The sequence below is a fragment of the Sarcophilus harrisii genome, chromosome 2 (genome assembly GCF_902635505.1).
Source record: "Sarcophilus harrisii chromosome 2, mSarHar1.11, whole genome shotgun sequence".
Lineage (NCBI taxonomy): Eukaryota > Metazoa > Chordata > Mammalia > Dasyuromorphia > Dasyuridae > Sarcophilus > Sarcophilus harrisii.
The window spans coordinates 34,894,459-34,917,515 of record NC_045427.1 but is presented as its reverse complement, the minus strand read 5'-3'; the positions used below and the strand labels follow the sequence as shown (position 1 = coordinate 34,917,515).

The 23,057-nt window shown below is 38.2% G+C and overlaps 1 protein-coding gene across 1 annotated transcript; it reads left to right on the top strand.

The window, feature by feature from the left end:
- The first annotated feature begins 2,896 nt into the window (after positions 1–2,896).
- Positions 2,897–22,570, top strand: LOC100924446 (zinc finger protein 260-like). Its single transcript, XM_031949881.1, has 5 exons — positions 2,897–3,499; positions 5,885–5,978; positions 17,529–17,655; positions 18,549–18,644; positions 20,527–22,570. The coding sequence occupies exons 2-5, from the start codon at positions 5,961–5,963 to the stop codon at positions 22,446–22,448; spliced, it is 2,163 nt and encodes a 720-aa protein (XP_031805741.1). The 5' UTR covers positions 2,897–3,499; positions 5,885–5,960; the 3' UTR covers positions 22,449–22,570.
- The last annotated feature ends 487 nt before the right edge of the window (positions 22,571–23,057 follow it).

The following is a 23,057-nucleotide window of genomic DNA, read 5'->3' as shown; positions in this document are numbered from 1 at the left end:
CCAATGTACAAATTAAATGCATGCTGTGAAACTATCCCAGGGTGACAATTTTTTTTTGGCCACAGCTCCAGATTTCATGCACAGGTTCCCCTTAAGGATAGCCCAGCTATTACATAATTAGCCATGGATTTTTGAAGAAAAGATTTCTAAGGTTCCTCTTAAAGGACCAAAGATCTGTACAGATGCATCCAAACATAATATTTGTGCTGTATATTCTCCTGACTTAGCTATAAAATAAGTAGTCTCTTTCATTTTTGGAGGAGCATCTTGATGTCTCGGTTTCTCCTCTCTGCTATTGCCTGTCCTTGAGGATTAAAGGGTATGCCAGTGGTGTGGAGATCTGATACTGTGCACAAAAGCATGTGAAACGTTTGGAAGTCTAGGCAGGTCCATTATCTGTTTTTATTGCTTGTGACAAGCCCATAACTTCAAATGCCTCTGTAAGGAATTCAGTGACCGTCCAAGCCGTCTCTTTTGCGCCTGGTACTACAAAAGTAAATCTTCAGAAGATGTCCACAGCAATGTGGATAAAAGACAGACAGCCAAAGGATTTATAATGGATCACATCCAATATGCCAAATTTCACTGGGGTCTCAAACCATGAGGGTTTTTCCCTGGAGGGAGCATAGGTTCATGGAAAGGAAGGCAAGCTGCACAGGCTTTTACTATGCTCCTAGCTTCCTCTTTTGTTATCCCAAACTGCAGATCGTGCAGCCTGATGCTATTTAGAATGAGATTCTTGGGTGGCCTGAAATAAAGAAGTATGGGCTAATATGGTGGGAAGGTGATCTCTTCCAAGTTTCCATAAAAATAGGTCCTGGAGAATGAGAAGGGACATGCAAGAGATAATACTTACCTGGATGGTTTGCACTTGCTCCTGAAGTTCCTTAAAAAGCTGAAATATGTTAAAAGCTACAAATTTTATTAGGGCTATGGCAATTCTTTGTACCACACCTACTGAATAAGCCAAAATCAGTTATTATATTTACATCTCCTGGGTAATAAGTAAGACTTAGCATAAGTGTATACAACTCATTCTGCTGAGTGAACTGAAAGGATGTTTGACTACTTACTTCCTAACCCTAACTTAGAACTTCTAAACTTAGTCCTTTACACTCTTAATTTTTGGTTTTTGATGAGAACACACTGGCTCCAGCAGACAGGTTTCATAATGCGCCGGAAGGGCAGTGTCCAGTGCAAATTGCTCCGGTATCTTTGGATAATTGCTGGGTGATGTGGAGAAATCCAGAAAGAGGTGAATGGAAGGGACCAGATAGGTTAACTGCTTGGGGGAGAGGGTTTGTTTGTGTCTCTACAAATGGAGAAGAAATCTGATGAGTGCTGATGCACTGTATCCACCTTGTCCATTGGAGAGAGACAGAAAAAGAGAAGACCCTCGAAATAGAGGAGAAGACGCAGGAAACATCAGGTGGTTCTTTCTGACCACCTCCATCACTGAAAGAGCACGGCTGTTAGCCCTATGTGTATGGCAGATTTATACCATCTGTCCCATCCAGGGGGAACATAATTTACAGACAAAATGAAGGGATACAATAAATACTGGGAATGGTAAATATGAAATAGAGTGGGAGAGCATATGAAAGACAAGTTCCTCAGTGGAACTCACTGTTACCCACTGGAAAGGGAGCACCCCGTGAGGTTGGGGCGTGTCCTAAGCTGGCAGCCTAAATCCTGAAAAAAATTCAGCCCCCTATAAGTCCTAGTTACCTTTGTGAGAAGGGGGGATAGGAAGCATAGTAGAATTAGGGAAGATTCCATGTGGCATGGGGGAAGGAGAAGGGGAAAGTCGCCAGCAGGCAGGATGCTGTGGTGCCCAAAGGAAGGCAGCAGCCATGGGAGGGCCCCCAAGTAGGTTTTATAGGAAGCATTTCACCCTAGGGTCATGGCTGGGATTTCTAACAGGACATGGAAAGGTGAGACTGCTCTAGACCTCTACAGAGGGTGGGTCTCTGGGATCTGACATAGCTTGGATTTCAGACTGGTCTGCCTCCCCAGGGGGTGAGACCATGGAGCTAAACTGATCTCTAGCAGAGCCTTTTCCCAGCCTGTCACAGGGATTAATTTTTACCAATTCCTCTGCTAACCACATCCTACATGGAATTTAGTGCTCCACCATCCAGCCCTCCAATCCTAGGGGAGGTGAGGGAGATAAAATGTTTAATTTTAGCAAAGAAACTGGAGTATCTGCTATTTCCTTCTACAGATGAGGAAATTGAGGCAAACAGGGGGGAATGACTTGTGCAGGATCATATAGCTATAAAGTGTTTCAGGCCAGATTTGAACACAAGAAAATAAGACTTCCTGACTTCTGACCAGGCAATTTAAAGAGTAGGTATGTGAGGACGTTACTAGAATTCTCACATTATTAGGATTATTAAGAAGAATGGTAGGTAATGAGTAATATTACATTTGATATTAACAATATTTCTGTCACCAGCCATATAATTAGTGCCTTGAATGGTGACTCCACCTTTTTCCCAGTCTGCAGACATTCCTCCTGAGTTTTAAAGATTCTGATGGTTACTATCCCTGGGCAGTGATGGACAAGTCTCCCACACATATACAGACACACTGCCTCGGTTTCCTCACATGTAACAGGGGAAGTTGGGCAGAGGCTGGCTTTTAAGATCCCTTCCAACTCTGGACCTAACCTAGATCACTCCTGCAATGCACTTTGCAGATAAAAGCACTGTATACATGCACGCTAGGAGTAGGGTTGTCTAGGAACAAAGCACCCTATGGCGTCACTCTTTGCAGGACTGAGAGCTAGAGCCTGGACGCGCAGTATCTAGAGATTTCTGCGGATGAACTTGGTATTTGTTTTGCAAATGTTTTAAAATCACTTCTCAGTGTCTGGCCATACCTCGGTCTGCCCGCTCCTTTGGGGCAGAGACCATCTAGCTTAGCCCCCAGCACCACCATCTCAGGTGCTCAATTTAAGCCCCAATGAATTGAAGTCACCCATGCGCCTGAGCACCATCCCGGAGACTACATTTCCCAGAAGGAAAGGACTCTCGGGTACGACGGATGCCAGCGAGGGCCTCGCTACCTCTGAGCAAGCGCAGTTGGGGAGATGTCTCCTTCCATTATTTTCCGCGTAGGTAGAAATTGAGGAAAGTTACCATCCTTGTAGTTGAGTGTGGGCGAGAGGGCTTTGGCTTGAGGCAGCCCAGGCAAAGAGAGGATTCCCGGAGCTGGGGGAGAGAGAAATAGATCCCAAGGATCCTGGGTTCTAATTCTGTCTGCTATCTGACTGCATGACCCGAGTTAGAACTTGGAGCCCCACTTTTTTCCTCAGCTGTTAAAAGGGGCGAACTACGCACCTGAGGACTAGCTGCAGCCTGCATTAAGCACCAAATGAGTTCTAGCAAGGATAACTAGACAATAATATTGATTAATCGCCTGGGGAAAAAGCAAATAGGGAGCCTGGCCTCTAGGGTCCGTGCACTGGGGGAGATAGCTGGGGCACCTTATTGAGGTAAGCCATAGATAAAAAAAAAAAAAAAAAAGCCGAGGAGGGGCGGGGGGATTTGGAGTCAGGAGGGATGTGGATTCAGAGGTTTACTTTGACCCGTTTTTGTGAGCATGAATGATACTAGCCGACCCTTTGTAAAGACCTTAAAAGGTGGTTGTTTAGATTTACAGTCCAGATGTGTAGATTAATGGGAGTGGGATAAAGGGGAAGGCGGGAGGAGCGAGGGATCCCTCGGTGGGACAGGGTAAGGAATAGCCCTGCAAGTGAAGGACACCAGGAGCAGAATTGGCAGGAACAGGGAAGTAGAGACTTTCAGCAACATTGTAACAAGGATCGGGGTAGAGTTTATTAGATTTTATTATTATTATTGAGGTTTCTCAAGGGAGGACTTGAAACTGTGATTGCAACAGGAAAGAAATGTACATTATGGGTCAATCCTGCTGGGATAGTTTTAGATGCCTGTGTATGTCCGTGTAAATAAGTGAGCGGATGAGAGAGATGAGGTGTCAGAAAGTAGCAATTCCTGAGAAGCTCTAGGGCTAACGGGTCTCGCAGTGTCACAAACAGTGCTGGCCGTGGGAGAACCATCTGTTGGTCTGTAAGCCCAGTGGCTTCAATTAATTCTTGGGAACTACCCCACTCCTACACTCCTCAATTGTACCTGTAAGCCATAAAATGATCATATCAGTGACTTCTTTCCTTTACAAATATCTTCTTGCTTCTGGCTCTTTGCTAAAATCCCTTGAAACTTTAGCCAGCTTCCATTGGAGTTATAATTATAATAAATCTTTGCCCCTTAACTTAAAGACTAACAGAGTTTACGAATTCTTTCCCCATACCCAGGACACGGTCTTGGGGACCCTAATATTGTTGGGATATCTTCTGCCTCAACATGTGCATGTAGATTTGTGTTGTGTGTATTTTGATGTAAATATGTGTGTGTGCTTGTAGTTGTATAAAAGTGTGCATAAGCACATATATAAATATGTATGTGAGTGGTACAGATAGGCATCTATGTATAAATATGTGTGAGTATGCATGTAAGTGTATATATAGCTACATGTAGCTGTTGGGTGTGGATAGTTTATATATGTATATACACACATATATACTTGTAAGTGTATATATGTATATAGATATAGTTTGTGGGGAGAGGTGCAGATGGGCTTATGTGTTTATGTATGCATACAGGTATATGTGAGATAGAGAAATATGTGTGTTTATGTGTTTGAATATGCGTACATAAATATGTCTGCATATTGTAGCAGCATGGGGGGAAATGGATAGGATGAAAGGAGGGAAAAGAATAAAGTCTATCCATTTGGAGATGGATCCATCTTGAGGTTTTCATGAAAAAAAAAATTCTGAGGTTTTGTCCCAGGTCACAGAGAAATGATGATCTGCACCTGGAGAGGGATTATTGCCAACCAATGAAATGATGATAAGTTTGAAAAAATGGATATATGTGTATGTGGGTACCTACATTCCTACTGATGTTTTATGATCCTAGAATATTTAACTTTGAGATCTGGAGAGGAGCTTTATTGTGGAGTTGTGTCACTTGTATCAAGCTCTTTATGAGTCTTTCTTAGCAAAGGTGCTGGAGTCCTTTCCAGCTCATAGATGAGGAAACTCAGGCAAAAAGGTTTGAGTGACTTACTCAAAGTCATCTAGCTATTAATTATCTGGGGCTGGATTTGAACTCATATCTTCCTGCCTCTAGTCTTCATGCTCTAATGTACTGCACCATCTACCTGCCTGGGGAAGGAACATAGACTTCTTCAAGTCCAGCCCTCTCATTCCATAGGTCCGGAAATGTAATATGACTTAGCCAGGCACACACAGCTAGTAAATGACAGATCCTACCAAAATAGGACTTTTTACTTTTCTCTCTATGTTCTTTTTCTACCTTTTTTACTTTTCTTTTTCAGTATCTTTTTCTTTTCTCATTTTTTTACTCTTTTCTCTTTTACTTTTCTCTTTTTTCTGTCTCTCAAATGTATTTGTGTTATATGTATGTGAATGTATATAATAACTATTTATCTCAATATAACTAGAGTTTTTGTTTACTGACCTCTTCCTTAGATAATCAGTTCTTTTAGACACCAAAGGATTTGTATTTAGTATTTATTATTGTTGCGTTGTCTTCAATTATGATAATTGTTCTATCCTATTCAGGACTTGAAAAAGTGGGCATTTGTGTGTGTTGGTGCTTAGGTTTGAATGTGAAGCTTCTGAAGCTGACATTGCATGTCCCAGCACCTTTTGGTAAAATCTACACAGGCACAGTCTGAACTCTTGCTCTGCTGGTATTGACTATTGGTACTAATAGCAGGTCAGCCCTGGGAAGTAAAAATGTATTCTAAGTTAATTCTTCCATCTTTCTAGGAAGACAAGATTTGGGAAAGGTCAGAATTTCAAAAAAAAAAAAAAAACCCTAAAGAAGGAATGATTTTGGAGAACCATGACCTTCAAAAGAAAGGTAAGAATATAGACATGTCAAGGTAGGAATAAGGAGAAAGCAACAAACCTTGCCCAGCCTAACTTTTCTCCTGAGTATCCCTCTTGCATCATAGTCCACCTGCTAGACATGTCCCAAATGAAACATGTCCAAAATAAAACTCACTTTTCCCCACAACTCCCCCCTCCCACCTGCCATTCTTCCAGACTTTCTGTTTCTTTGCAGAGCACCATCAGTCTTCCAGTCACTGTGTTTTATGATCTTGGAATCATCCCCTCCTCCATCAGTACATTTTCTATGTTTTGTCCAAGTCTTCTTGGTTCTGTCTTAATCTGAAATAGAGATACATCTATATACACAAACACACACATGTGATATGTGTTCAGTCATATAAAGCATTATGCTATTAGTCATTGGGTGGAAGATAACTCATACAAGGAAGGAAAGAAGAGGAAAGGGAAAAGAGTGAGAGAAAGCAAGTGAAAAATACTATTTTGGGTTTGTATTTATATACCATTCTTTCTATGGAGTTGGATAGCATTTTTCATCATTTTATTGCTAAAAATAGGTAAGTCATTCACCATCGATCATCATACTGTGTTGTTGTTACTGTGTACAATCTTCCGGTTCTGCTAACTTCACTTTTCACAATTCATGTAAGTTTTCCAGGTTTTTCTGAAATCATCTTGTTCATCATTTCTCAAAGCCCAATAGTCTTCCATTGTCATGTGGTACATGTACCACAACATGTTCAACCAATCTCCAATTGATGAGCATCCTCTCAATTTCTAATTTCATTTTCCAGAATAGCTAGAAAAATCTGCAGCTTTGTCAATAGTATATTAATGTTACTGCCTTCCCTTAAACCCTTTAACATTAACATTTTTTTAATATTGGCAATTTAAAATCATCTTTGCCAGTTTGTTAGATATGGAGCAAAACTGAAATGTTGTTTTCATTTGAATTTCTGCTATTAGCACTGTGGGACATTTTTTTTCATTGGCTGTTGATCAGTGTTTTCCCATAAGATAAATGTTCTTCATGACTATTAGGGGGCTATGGTTGTGTGACTACACATATATAACCTATATCAAATTGCTTTCCTTCTCAGTGAGGAGGAAGGGAGGGAATTTGGTACTCAAAAAAAAATTTTAATGAATATTTAACATTGCCTTTACATATAGTTGGAAAAAAATTTAAATTTTCATCTTTTATCCTCACTTATATGTTATGAACTGCTTCTTGGTCTGATATATTTCTTCATATTCCCTATATATCTGAGATATCAAGCTTTTATCAGAAATATTTGGAGCATTGAGTTCTGCCTATTCATTATCTTCAATATAACTAATAAAAACAGTAAGAACCTATTAATAAACATCTTTGATAATAGGCTGCACTTACTTATATTTACAAAATCTAGAAAGAGTAGGTCTAGAAAAGCCACTCTTTAATGTAATCAAAAGTACTTATCTAAAGATATGGCTTATTTTATCTGTTTTAGCAAAATAACAGAAAACTTTCCCTGTATTTAGGAAGATAAGGTAAAGATATTCTTCTCTCCACACTACTGTTTGACTTAGTTCTATAAATGCTAACTATAGGAATAAGGCAAGAAAGAAAATTTATGAGTACATTGGCAAAGAAGAAACACATTTTTTCTATTTATAAACAATGTGCTAATTTCTCTAGAAAACTGCAGAGAATCAGCATGGAAAATGAAGATATTCATAACTTCAGTCAAGTAACAGGATATCAAATAACTTCACAAAAATCATCAATTCTTCTTTACAAATTTAGAAAAAGAGTAGCAGGCCAATTGGAAAAATATTAAATGCTCTTGGATAGGGCAAGCAAATATAATAAAGATGACAATATTACCTAAACTAATCTATTTATTTAGCGCTATACCAATCAGACTCCCAAAAAACTATTTTAATGACCTAGAAAAAATAACAACAAAGTTCATATGGAAAAACAAAAGGTCAAGAATTTCAAGGGAATTAATGAAAAAAAAATCAAATGATGGTGGCTTAGCTGTACCAGATCTAAAATTATATTATAGAGCAGCAGTTACCAAAACTATTTGGTATTGGCTAAGGAATAGATTAGTTGATCAGTGGAATAGATTAGGTTCAAGGGATAAAACAGTCAACAAATATAGCAACCTAGTCTTTGACAAACCCAAAGATCCCAGCTCTTGGGATAAGAACTCACTGTTTGATAAAAATTGCTGGGAAAATTGGAAACTAATATGGCAGAAACTAGGCATTGATCCATACTTAACGCCGTACACCAAGATAAGGTCAAAATGGGTTCATGACCTAGGCATAAAGAATGAAATTATTAATAAATTAGAGGAACATAGGATTTTTTACCTCTCAGACCTGTGGAAGGGGAAGGTCTTTATGACCAAAGCAGAACTAGAGATCATTACTGATCACAAAATAGAAAATTTCGATTATACCAAACTGAAAAGTTTTGTACAAACAAAACTAATGCAGACAAGATTAGAAGGAAGCAATAAACTGGGAAAATATTTTTACAGTCAAAGGTTCTGATAAAGGCCTCATTTCCAAAATATATGAGAATTAACTCTAATTTATAAAAATCAAGCCATTCTCCAATTGAAAAATGGTCAAAGGATATGAACAGACAATTCTCAGATGAAGAAATTGAAACTATTTCTAGTCATATGAAAAGATGCTCCAAGTCATTATTAATCAGAGAAATGCAAATTAAGACAACTCTAAGATACCACTACACACCTGTCAGATTGGCTAAGATGACAGGAAAAAATAATGATGATTGTTGGAGGGGATGCAGGGAAAACTGGGACATTGATGCATTGTTGGTGGAGTTGTGAACGAATCCAACCATTTTGGAGAGTAGTTTGGAACTATGCTCAAAAAGTTATCAAACTGTGCATACCCTTTGATCCAGCAGTGTTACTACTGGGATTATATCCCAAAGAGATTATAAAGAAGGGAAAGGGACCTGTATGTGCACGAATGTTTGTGGCAGCCCTTTTTGTAGTGGCTAAAAACTGGAAACTGAATGGATGTCCATCAGTTGGAGAATGGTTGAATAAATTGTGGTATATGAAAATTATGGAATATTACTGTTCTGTAAGAAATGACCAACAGGATAATTTCAGAAAGGCCTGGAGAGACTTACATGAACTGATGCTGAGTGAAATGAGCAGGACCAGGAGATCATTATATACTTCAACAACAATACTAGATGATGACCAGTTCTGATGGATCAGGCCATCCTCAGCAACGAGATCAACCAAATCATTTCTAATAGAGCAGTAATGAACTGAACTAGCTATGCCCAGAAAAAGAACTCTGGGAGATGACTAAAAACCATTACATTGAATTCCCAATCCCTATATTTATGCACACCTGCATTTTTGATTTCTTTCACAAGCTAATTGTACAATATTTCAGAGTCTGATTTTTTTTCTACAGCAAAATAACATTTTGGTCAGGTATACTTATTGTGTATCTAATTTATATTTTAATGTATTTAACATCTACTGGTCATCCTGCCATCTAGGGGAGGGGGGGGGGGTAAGAGGTGAAAAATTGGAACAAGAGGTTTGGCAATTGTTAATGCTGTAAAGTTACCCATGTATATATCCTGTAAATAAATAAAAGGCTATTAAAGAAAAAAAAAAAAAGAAAAAAAAAGAAAAAGAGTAGCAGGATCCAGGTCTGAAAAGAGAAAGTTCATTCAAAATAATTATTAAATGCCAAAAGTCTTTAGGAATTCACCTGTGAAGATCTTCAAGACTTACTGTTTGTGTAACTTGTGACAACAAAGTATACTTCACAGAAATAAAAATTTACACAATTAGAAAAATTGGATGTTTATGGTAAATGAAGTATACCATCAAATTGCCTTAAGGTTACATTATAGAATTGAATCAAAACATTTCATTGAGCCAAAACTCAAGGACAACGTGGAGGAAAACAGCAAGAATAGGGAAAAGGTAGTATTACCACATTTTAAGCTATATTACATGTGGATTTATTTTGTATCCTGCAACTTTGCTAAAGTTATTAATTCTTTGTAGTGGTTTTTTTGATTCTCTAGGATTCTCTAAGTATACAAACATTTCATCTGCAAAGAGTGATAATTTTATTTCCTCATTACCTATTGTCATTACTTTAAGCTAACATTTCTAATACAGTATTGAGTAGTGATGGTCATTGTGGGCTACCTTATCTCACCCCTGATATTACTGGGAATGTTTTAAGCTATAGTACAAATCACAATCCCTAAAACTATCTGATAATTAATCTGAGGAATGCTTTAAATAATGAGAATGCAAGAATAATCAAATATAGCACTCAAGAACATACCAAACTCAAAATACAGTTTAGTGGAGAAATAACTTTTTTTTCCCCAAGAATTACTGAGAAACCTAAAAGGCAATTTGGCAACACTCAGACCACCATAGACAAATATGCTCCAAATGAATTTACATTCTAAAGCTCAAAAGTCACATCATTTAAAAAATTTAGATTTTTTTCAGATGTATGTTTGAAGGAAAATACTTAACCCACCAAGAGATAAAAGGGATCATGAAATGTAAAGTAGGTTTTTTTAATTTTCCAACAAAGTGGCCAGCCCTAGAGTGGTGCTCTCTTCAGCAGAGCTGGAAGGCTGGGCAGCTCAGTCTAGAAAGTTTCCCAGGGTCCGGTGTCTCATCTCCCAGATGCTCTTGAGAATCTTCCTAAGGCAGTTCAAAGGGACGTGAGTCAGGCTCCTGGCATGGAATAAGTCTCAGAGGAATCAGTTGGAGATTGACTGACCACATGCTGGTCTACAACAACAGTGCCATGTAAAAAGCCAGTGTCTGAGAAATCTGGAGTTTATCAGCAGGTACTGAGGCAGAGAAATCAAAAGAGGGGGAGCACAAATGAGAGGAGGACAGCAACATTAAGCCTGATGTAAAGGCCGTGAGTGATGGCCCAAGTCATCCCTGCTACTAGGGGGGCTGAGGTGGTAGATTGCTGGAACCCAGAAGCCAGGAGCTGTAGTTGGGCTGGTACCAAATCAGGTGTCCAACCCAAGTCTGGCACTGGGATTAGCCCTGGCCTCTGCACCCAAAAGGCTGCCTAAAGACAGACCAACTGGCTCAGTCAGGGATAGGGTAGTCAAAGATTCCCTGATAATCAACAATGGAATCAAATCTGTGAGCAGCTTGTCTTCCCAGCCTGAGATGGGGCGCTATAACCTCCAGTGTGAGAGGGGAAGACCTTTAGGGTTTCTGACAAGAACAGAAGCGATTGCGGTGGAAACTCTCTGAGGCATCACAACCCAGTAGTGCCAGAGGGAGAAACGGGCTGGGATTTATTACTGGCCACGCCCTAAGAGCCAGGATGATTTGGATTTAGGCCTAGTCAGGCCTTGAACCTGAGCGGCCTGGGTCAGAGCCTGGTTTTTCAGAGATCATTTGCAAGGAACAGACACGTTTTGGGGCAGAGCATCCACATCTCGGTGTGTGATTCCCCAGGGGAAGTAGGGAAGAGGCTCCAAGCACCAAGGGAGCAAGCAGTGCTCAGCCGGGACTGGGGAGGGGGGGCCCCGTGCGGTACGTGCCTTATGCTCAAGTTAATATGATCTTGTTTTATCCGAGCATCCTCTTAATTTATTGCTGATTCCATCTGTTGTCCACATTCTTCAGTAATTCTTTTCAAACTTATAGCCTTATTATACGATTATAACTTATTTTCACAAACCAATTGATGTCATTACTGTGTTTCCAATTTCCCTACATAATTGATTTAAACTGCAGTAATACCATTGAATTTCTCTTACCTTCTCTTGCTTTTTGATTTCAAAAGTTTTCTTTTTCTGGGAATATATGAATCCCACTTAGGGCTTGCTTGGTGCCCACAGGTTAGTTGTTTAAAAGCAGTAAACAACAGAAATTTGTTTTGTTTTTTTTAACCAAGAGAAAGTTGTTGTAGCTAGCTGGCTGAAAATGAGGAACTAGCAATTCTACTGCTAAATCTTCCTGATCTTAACAAAATGAAAGGATAACAAAAGAAAAAAGAACATTGATCTATGTTTAAAAAGTTAAAACCAATGGCATTTTATTTTTAAAGTGTCCATGGTTCCCTATAATGAAGGGAATCTCAGCTTTTACTCATGGTCTGAGATGCCTCCTTTTCCAGGACTCTATTTTTGTAAGCTTAGATGTCCATTTATTTAGAACAGCTATGCTAAACACAAAATAATTCTATTGGTTGACACGTGATACATAAGCTAAAGTAAGCCATGTGTCAGCAGGGTCACAAGTTGGGTGAAGAAAGGAGTATCTCCATATAAGCTGGACAGTCTTCTTAATTTGGGCAGGAGGAAATGGTCAACAAGCTATCCCAGTTAATGATCTAAGTGGTCATAAGATGGACATGTGCTGCTACTGGACAAGTGAATTTAGTCCAGATATTCAAAAATATTTGGGGGAACTTGTCATGTAATTGTAATCGTCACACTAGACTTGGTCATGGTGACAAGACAAAACAAGGAGAATTTCAGTTATATTCCTGGAATTAAACAAGTTACTGTAGTCAAGCAATAGAGAATCTGTAGCTCGCTGCTCTGGTACCTTATATACCAAACTGATGTGAGTGTATCAAATGGATTAATACTGATTGGAATAAAGTAGGGGTCCAGATGAATTGTTTCTCTCAAGATAAAGCGAAAAGAAGCATGAATGGACCATCGCTTCCCAATGTGAATGTGCCCTTCCCTTAAAGGAATTTCCAAGAAAACTCCCTGGAATGAAAGGCTTTTGGGAAGAGTAGTGAAGATTTTTTTTTTAATGAACTAGATCTAGTTTTATCCATATAAGATGAAATCATCTAGCTGTGAAGATCAGGATTGCTCCATAGATTCTTGCCTTAGATTCCTTGAGTACTGAGAGGTTAAATAGTATACCAGGGGGTACATGATGTGCCTTGCAAGGGTCTTGAACTGGAATCTTTATAACTCAGTCTGGTTCTCTATCAACTACTTATTGGCTGCCTTTATCTGGGAATCTTATAAAAGAGATGGTGTTAGACTGCAGAAATCCTTGAATTCTTATGAGAGAACTTTGGATATTACTCTAGAGAACTTGAAGGATTGAGTTCTCTTTCCTGACAGTGTATCACTTTCTCTACTACATCTTTAAAATCAGTAAATATCATGAAATAATTTACTGTGTGTCAGACATTGTGCTAAGCATTGGGAATACACAAAGAGGCACAAAACAGTCCCTGCCCTCAAGGACCTTTTAGTCTAGTGGGAGGAAAGTTAAAAGTAGCCTTGCCTCCTCTGGGAACTAATCCACAAACCTTTTGATGTTCTACCTTGGACTTTCATCTTTGTCCCTTGCCTTAGTTTCCTTGAACTCCTGAATCTGAGAACTAATCCTTCTGACCATTCATAAATGAGTTCAGAGTTCTATCACACTGTTCCTTTATTTCCTCTTCCTCTTCTATCTCAGACTTCAACAATCAAATTTACTCAATGTGTTCTCTCAAAAGAATATTCTTTAAGTCTCACTAGGATCATCTCAATGTTTTTCCAATTCTTGGAAGCCTTGAAAATCATTTGCCTTTTATTTATTTTTCTTTTTTTTTTTTTCTTGTAAGTACACCCTAGGAGAAAAAATAAAGATGCTCTTCTGTTATGTAAATAAGGGAAAAGAGATTGTGGGGAAGTAGTTACTAGAACTAAACACTATTTTGGTGTCCCTTGCAAAGCACAGTGATTAGATAGAGATTGGTTGTGTAATGCCGGAGAAACTGAGGCAGGAGAGAGATTAGAGAGTTTTTAATATTTTATTAATTGGAGAGCATAATTGACTGGACAGGAGTCTCATCTCAAATTATCCAGTCAGACGGAGATTAAAGACTAATTCAATAGTTTATTAAATGGAGAGATATACTGGGACCAATGGATCCATGTTGGTCCCAGGGCTGGACAAGACTGTCATCTCAAAGAATCCAGCAATGAATGGGAGACTCCCATCTCCTTAAGTACCTTTTACAAACAAAGGAAGGGAAAAAAAGCAGGAAAACTTCTGTCAGGATGGGGGTAGGCCATAAATTCTTACTAAAAGCCAGAGTCAGGATGTCTGAGTAAAGATGTCAGTGAGGTATCCGGGATAGTCTTATCTCTTGAAATATTTTAGAGGGATAGTGTAAATTCTTGAGGACAGAAAGAGTCAGGAAGTCTAATAACCTTAAAGCAAATGGTCCTCAGCCTTAATGGACCAGAAGGGGTTTTTTAAAACCAAGGGAAACAGTTAAGGAAACTGAGACAAGGGAAACTAGTACAGGGAAACTGAGGTAGAACAGTTCAAAGAGACTGTGGCATAACAGTTGCTCCTTATTTTTGAACTCCTGGACCATGGAAGGTCAGAGGACTTGTCAAATTTCTCTCTAAAACTTTTGTTTACTACCAGAAACACGTGTGTACCTACTTCCTATGTTTCCTCAATTTTATTTCTTTTTGATTCCTTGAGGAGTATATGATAAAAACTCTTATAACTTTTTCTTTTACTTTATTCTTTTCCTAATTAGTGGTTGCAAACATTTTTAAAGTGTTTACTTACCAGTTGTATTTCCTCTTGTGTGAATTATGTTCATTCCCTCTGTTTCTCCTTTGAATATCTTGTTGCCTTCATAGGTTTGTATGAATTCCCTATGAATATTGCAGTTGAAGCTTTTAGCCATCCTGTTTCTCCCAAGTAATTTCCTCAATTTTTTTGCATTTGTTGATATCTGATTATTGGTTTTCTTTCTTTCTTTTAATTAAAAAATTAAAATTAATTAATAAAAATAAAAAATTAATTTAAAAATACTATATTAAAATATATACATGAATAATTTTCAACATTCACCCATACAAAATCATTCTCTTCCTTCCTCCTACCCCCTCCCCTAGATGGCAAGTAATCTAATATATGTTAAACATATGGACTAATTATTGCTTTTCATATGGTGCAAGGAATATCTGACATAGTTGTCAGAAGATGATTGCCAGAGGCAATACTAGATTATAATATATGCTCATTTATACAATCTTACAAAAAAGGATGATAGTTATGAGTAATATCATTTTTAAGTTAAAAAAAACATAGTAAACAAAACCAGTTTAAAGGAAGTTTGATAAAATATACAACTAAGCAATTATAACAGGTGCATTTTTTTGGATGAAAAATTGGAAGCCAACAACAGAAGAAAATTAAAAAGATTTTTGAAAATTGTTAAATGTTATGTTTCACTATCAGGCAATTGGAACTGCCAATTTCCTCAAAATGTGGTGGTGGAAATTGCACTAAATATGACAAAGATGGAAAAAACAGGTGTCTTAGACCAAGTTTATATGGAGGCTGTTTGTTAAGGAAATGACAAAGCTGTAAGGGTTTTTAAGGCTTGGTAAGTATAAAGAGAGAATGCCATAAGCATGAGAATATGTTTATGCCTTTATAGTTTTTTAAAGTGTGACTGAAAGCATCATTGTCCGGTAATCTATATGCTTCCTCTCCTATCATTACAAAATCTTTGAGAATCATCTTTTTAAAAATTGAAGGAATTTTCAATTTGGGTATTTGTAGGAAACAAGTAGACTTACACTATCATTATTTAACAAAGGGGTACATCTTGCTTATTTGACAGTTAACTGAAAAATATGGAAACATAAGATCCCACTGTACTTATTGTTTATACCAATTTTCATTCAATGGAATGGTGCATTACAATTCCTTTTATAACAAGGGTTGCATACATCAAAATCATTCAAGACTGTTTAATAGATACAGCATTGGAAATGACCCTGTTAAGTGATGCTCTGATTCTAAAAATCCTATGGATATATGATAATGGTCTTTGGCACTATAATGAAGACCCAGTATAGAGTCCAAGAAACTAGGCATTGACCAATACTGAACACTCTATACCAAAATAAGGCTGAAATGGGTTCATGATTTGGACATAAAGGATGATACTATAAACAATTTAGGAGAACAAGGGATAGTCTAACTGATTTGTGGAGAAAAAAGGAATTTATGGCCAAAGACGAACTAGAGAAGATTATGAAATGCAGAGTGAACGATTTTGATTGCATTAAATTTTAAAAAGTCTTTCTACAAACAAGACTACTACAGCCAAGATTAGCAGGAAAGCAGAAAATATTTTACATCTAATGTTTCTGATAAAGACCTCATTTCTCAAATATATAAGAATACAAGCCATTTCCCAATTGATAAATGGTCAAAGGACATGAAAAGACAGTTTTCAGAGGAAAAAATTAAATCCAATTCTAGTCATATGAAAAAAAATGCTCTAAATCATATTCGATTAGAGAAATGCAAATTAAAACAACTCTGAGGTATTATTTCATACCATTCAGATTGGCAAAGATGTCAGAAAATTAATGATAAATGTTGGAGTGGATTTGAGAAACCTGGAACACTAATACATTGTTGGTAAAGTTGTGAACTGATCCAACCATTCCAAAGAGCAAGTTGTAATTGTGCCCAAAGGCTGTAAAATTGAGCACATCCTTTGATCCAGCAGTGTCTCTACTGCGTCTGTATACCAAAGAGATCATAATAAAATGGTAAATAAACCACATGTGCAGAAATGTTTGTAGCAGTTCTTTTCGTAGTGACAAAGAACTAGAAAATGAATGACTGAATGAGGTGTGCTATGAGTGTAATGGAATATTATTGTTCAATGTGAAATGATAATCAGGCTGATTGAAGAAAAGCCTGCAAAGCCTTACATAAATTGATGCTAAGTGAAATGACTAGAATCAAGTGAGCATTGTAGACAGCAACAAAAGATTATGTGATGATCAACTGTGATTGAGGTGGCTCTTTTCAACAGTGAGGTGATTCAAGGCAGTTCCAAAAGTCTTGTGCTAAAGGGAGCCATTCCCATCCAGTGAGGACTATGGGGATTGAATGTGGATCAAAGCATAATATTTTCATTGTTTTGTGATTACTTGCTTGGTCTTTTTTTTCTTCTCCTTTTTCCCCCTTTATTATCTGATTTTTCTTGATGAAGATAGAAATATAATTGGAAGAATTTCACTTTTTTTTTTTTTTTTTTTTTTTTGCTTAGTCAATTGGGGTTAAGTGACTTGCCTAGGGTCACACAGCTAGGAAATGTTTAGTGTCTGACACCAGATTTGAACTCAGGTGCTCTTGACTTCAAGGCTGGTGCTCTATCTATGCCATCTAGCTGCCCCCAGAATTTCACATTTTTAACCTATGTTGGATTATTTGCTGTCGAGAAGAGGGAGAGAGAAAAGAGAGGAAGAAAATTTGGAACACAAGGTTTTGCAAGGGTGAATGTTGAAAATTTTCTTTGCACGCATTTTGAAAAATAAAAAACTATTATTTGAAAAGAAAAGGGAAATTAAACAAATAAAATTTATTTCACTTTTTGGCTACATATTGAAAGCCAAATGATTCCCTCCTTTTCGCCTGACCCCACTTTAGTAAATGGCTTCTGAAGTCTCTTTCATCTCTTAAAGTAAGATTTTGTCATGTTTTAGAAATTAATGACATTCCAAGATGTTGCTGTGGAATTCACCCAGGAGGAATGGAGCTATTTGGATCCTGGCCAGAAGGACATGTACAGGGACGTGATGTTAGAGAACTATGAGAATTTTGTCTCTCTTGGTAAGCTAATTTTTTTTCAGTCATTCCTTCAGCATTTATTTTTCTCCAAGTGACTACCAAGAACTATGGTAGTCACTAAGAGGAGAAAGGTAGAAATTAGACTGGCCCTGCCCTCATGGAGTTTTTATAATCCAGGTAGATCCCAAGTATGTCAATACAAATATCAGTATAAAACAAGTCTTTTCCAAGTGGTGGCAGTAGCAGCTGGGGGGATAAGCAAAAGTCTCATTCCAGAGATGGCTGTCCATTCCCTAAGCTGTGAAGGAAACTAGGGTTACAAGAGTTGAAAGGCAAAGAGCAGGACAGGGCAGAGTTGGGGGAGCATCCCATGGTGACCTGCAGACATGGCAGGGAGAGCATCACGAGTGAGCCACTGCAAGGTCAGAGAGTTCCATCAGGCCATGGCTGTGGGGGACTGAGGAGCTTGGCTGAATCTGAATTTACTGGACAGGAAGGGAGAGTCACACAAATACTTTTATATAGAGGTGCCCTCAGACATTTGGGGAGTTTTTGAGCAGTTATTGCTCTTCCCACACAAAAAGTCCTTCTTTGTCCAGCTGCAAATCAGCAGCTTCATTCTGCAGCCCTGCAGGCTCTCCTGCCACACTCTCTGCTCAGCCAGGCTTCAGGTTCTCCATAGAGCCCCAGGGCAGAGAAGGAAAGACTTCTCCCAGCAGACTAGGAATGGGTGAAAGTGACCCCATCTGTCCTGTGTCTGCACCAAAGGCTCTGTCCCTTCCCTCACGTTTGCTGAGGGAAACTTCCTTCAGGGGTCATTGATGCTTCTCCCCTGGCATTTCCACACATGAACCTTTTCTTTAGAGAGAGACCAGGACTGAGTTCTGAGATGTCTCTGTGTTCTCAGCACTTCCCACTTATTTCTCCTTGAGCAGGGCTTCCAGTAACTAAACCAGCTGTGATTTCTCGTCTGGAGAGACATGAAGCCCCCTGGCTATCAAGGGAAGAAGACCCCAAATGCTCTTCTGAGGGTGAGTAATAACCAGGCAGGCAGGGGGTGCAGTCCCCCGAGAGCCAGCCCAGGACTGAAGGAGCCTCAGGGTTCTGAGTTCCAGTCTGACCTCAGACACTTCCCAGCATTAAGACCCTGGACAGGTCCCTTAACCCTGTGGGTTTCCTCTGTGACATGATGTGAAGAAGGAAAGGGGAAACTCCTCTGAGATATGAATCTCTGCCAAGAAATCCCTCAGAGGGGCTTATAGAGGGTCAGCTGCATCTGAAAACCCCTGACCCAGAAATCTAGACAGGGACAGAACTCACTGCCAGCAGGAGCTTGGCTGGGTCATTAGAGTGAGTTACCTTGGAAATGTTGGCCTGGAGCTCTCTTTCAAGGTCCATAGGCCTGAGGAGAGGAGCTGTGGTTGTCCATCCTGCACTCTTCCTGTAAGCTCACCTTTCATGTTAAGAAATGTTATTCTAGTAAATCTGAACTTGTATTTCTCTCTAGTCTTAGAAAAAGCTGTAATTCTTCTTGATCATGCTTAGCCTTCTATTCATATGTTAGGTCCTTTACTTTATTTCCATGGCTATTTTCTCTTCTTAAATTGTTAGATTATTTTTTCTCTTTGATGAATCCTTTCTGAGACATAATGGGAAAAGAATTTTCAGGTTTGATTAAGTCTGCCCTCTAATTAAAAAAAAAATCAAACCATGGCCTATCCTGTTGCCTGTTTTATCTTCCTTCCAATTGGTCTCATTCTTTTCAGGGACAAATCCTATAACAATGCCGTCTACACCTTCCATCCTCTTCCTTCTTTCCCTTTCCCACCTTGAATTGGTGCTGTTGGCCATTTCACTGATTCATGGCAACTGTCTTTAACTCATTATTGACTTTAATAATAACTATGACTAATATACTAGGAGCAGATTTAGGAGTGTTTTACCAGTGTTTGGGATGTATGGTGTTTGTATCCAAACCATTTTAGAATAAGGCCCAGGGAAAGGCAAAAGATCTTAACTTGCCCATAGTGACCTACCTCATAAGTGTCACAACTGCTGCTCACACTTTGGCTTTCTATCTCAACAAACTGAGGGATTTTCCTAGAACATGGGAACATAGGACATGAAAGCAGGCTCTAAGGGTCTGAACTGTTACCAACTATAAAGAGCACCAGCTTCCTAGTTAGCAGACCTGGGTTTAGGACCTGCCTCTAACACTTACCAAGTGTGACATTGGACAATTCACTTCACCTTTCAGTGCTCCTTTTCTATTGAGGCCTTTAGTCCTGTCCAACACTTTGTGACCCTGCTTCGGGTTTTCTTGGTGGAAATCCTAGAATGGTCTATCATTTCCTTCTCCAGCTCATGTGACAGATGGGGAAACTGAGGTCAACAGAATCAAATGACTTGACCATGGTCTTTAAGCTAGAAAGTGTCTGAAACCAAATTGAAGGCAGGAGAATGAGTTTTCTTTCCTGGAGGTTCAGTGCTCTATGCAGTATGGCAGTGACATCATGCTATTCAATATTCTAGGCAGTTTTCAAGCTCTAACTTTCATAGAAGGTGGCAACTACTTTGGTCCAAGCAATTTTTCCATAAAGTCCCAGCTTCAGTCACTATCTCTTCTTCAGTGTTACCAGAGATCAATTTCAAATGTAATCATCTATGCTTTTAAAATTCTTGTTTTTCTCTCTGAAACTTCAAACTTTTTTGAAGTCTTGGGCAGTTCTGTTACTTTCCCCTCACCTGTTTTTGGGCTTCATCTCCCTTTTGATCATGTTTCTTCTACCTTATCCATATCAGTCACCCTTCTTCCTAATGGAGATGACTGAATCTAGAATTTAGCATAAAATACTTTTCTTTTCCCCACAACATTGATCAGTGGGTGCTGACACTTTTTTGTGTTCCTTTCAGATTCCCCTGTTGAAAAAAGAGAATGTGAAACCAAGGAGTCAACTCCAAAAGAATGTATACCTACTAGAGAGCCAACCAAAGAGAGACTCATCAGGGATGAGTTCTGGGATTCTAAATTGGGAGAAACTTGGAATTATGACACTGGATTAGAAAGGCAGATAAACAACCCAGAAAGACAGTCCATGAAACTAATAAAGCACAACAAAACTTCATGTAACAGAATTTCCATGGTGAAGACCCTTTGTAAGTTTAATAAACACAAGAAGTTTTACATTCACCAGTCAAAGTTTAATTACCATAGAGTATGTTCTCAAGGAGAATCTCATAGAATTAATGAATATGATAAAACCTTCCACATCAGTTCCTGCCTTACTGTACATGAAGGAGTTCATGCTCAAGTGAAATCTCATAAATTTGATGAATGTGGTAAGGCTTCCAGCTACAATTCACACCTTGTTGTTCATCAAGAAAATCTGGAAGAAAAGCCTGTAAAACAGTGTAATACAGGTAGGAAAACTTTTAGTCAGAGGAGATATGTTTGTCAACATAAGAGAATTCCTACTAAAGAGAAACTCTATAAATGTAATGAATGTGGGAAAGCCTTCAGACTTAAGGGAGCCTTTAGTAGACACAAAAACATCCACACTGCAGTGAAATCATATAAATGTAAAGAATGTGGAAAAGCTTTCACATGCAAGAAATATCTTTGTAGACATGAAAGAATTCATACTGTAGATAAATCCTATAAGTGTAATGAATGTGGAAAAGCCTTCAGGGATAAAGAATACCTTAATCGACATGAGAGAATTCATACTGGAGAGAAACCCTATAAATGTAAAGAATGTGGAAAAGCCTTCAGGGACAAGGGATATCTCAGTAGACACGAGAAAATTCATACCGGAGAGAAACCACATAAATGTAATGAATGTGGAAAAGCCTTCAGGGACAAGGGATACCTCAATAGACATGAGAAAATTCATACCGGAGAGAAACCACATAAATGTAATGAATGTGGAAAAGCCTTCACATGTAAGGAAAACCTAGCTGTACATGAAGCAGTTCATTTTGGAGAAAAGCCTTTTAAGTGTAATGAATGTGGAAAAGCCTTCAGATTTAGGGGAAGTTTTTATTTACATAAGAGAATTCATACTGGAGTGAAACCATATAAATGTAATGAATGTGGGAAAGCCTTTAGGCACAAGGGTGGACTTAATTCACATAAGATAATGCATACAGGAGTGAAACCTTATAAATGTAATACATGTCAAAAAGCCTTCGGATGTAAGAAATATCTTCATAGACATGAGAGAATTCATATTGGAAAGAAATGCTATAAATGTAATGAATGTGAAAAAACCTTCTGGAAGAAAGGAGATCTTAATTCACATATGATAATGCATACTGGCATGAAAGCCTATAAATGTAACAAATGTGGGAAAGCCTTCAGTTGTAGGAGAAGCCTTAATCTACATGAGGCAATTCATTCTGGGCAGAAACCTTATAAATGTAATGAATGTGGAAAAGCCTTCACCCGGAATTTTCACCTTAAAAGGCATAAGAAAATTCATACTGGAGAGAAGCCTTATAAATGTAATGAATGTGGAAAAGCCTTCAGGTACAAAGAAGGCATGTTTGTACATGAGAGACTTCATACTGGGCAGAAGCCCTATAAATGTAATGAATGTGGAAAAGCCTTCAGTTACAAGGGAGGTCTTGATTCACATAAGACAATTCATACTGGAGAGAAACCCTATAAATGTAACTTATGTGGAAAAGCCTTCAGTTATAAGGGAGGTCTTAATTCACATAAGGCAATTCATACTGGAGAGAAACCCTATAAATGTAATGAATGTGGAAAAGCCTTCAATTATAAGGGACATCTGAATAGACATAAGAAAACTCATACTGATGTGAAATTATAAATGTAATGAATGTGGAAAAACCTTCAAATGTAAGGACAACATTAATTTACATAAGGGAATTCATATTGAAGAGGAACCCAAAAAATGCAAGGAATGTGGAAAAACTTTTAAATGATAGAGAAACTTTAAAAAAATTCTTTTACATTTGTTAATATCTAATTATTGCTATTTTTTTCTTTAAATAAAACATTTATTTTCCGAACATATACATGGATAATTTTCAACATTCACCCATACAAAATCTTGTATTCTAAATTTTCCCCCTCCCTTCACCCCACCTTCTCCCCTAGATGGCAAGTAATCCAATCTATGTTAGACATGTGGACTAATTATTGCTTTTCATATGATGCAATGAATATCTGACATACTTGCCAGAGAAAAATGATTGCCAAAGGCAATACCAGATTATAATATATGCACATTTATACAATATTGCAAAAAAGTACAATAGACAGTTATGAACAATACAATCTCTTAAGGGGGAAAAAAAGCATGGAAAGAGAAACCAGTTTGAAGTAGGCTTGATAAAATATACAACTAAGCAGTTGTAACAGGTGCATTTTTTTTGGATGACTTGGAAGTCAAAAACAGAAGAAAAATTGGAAAATT

Bases quoted from the DNA above. Each gene is read 5' to 3' on its own strand.
- LOC100924446 (XM_031949881.1), top strand. The intron at 17,656-18,548 runs GTAAGCTAATTT...CTCCTTGAGCAG, and splicing joins TGAGAATTTTGTCTCTCTTG to GGCTTCCAGTAACTAAACCA. The intron at 18,645-20,526 runs GTGAGTAATAAC...TGTTCCTTTCAG, and splicing joins CCCCAAATGCTCTTCTGAGG to ATTCCCCTGTTGAAAAAAGA.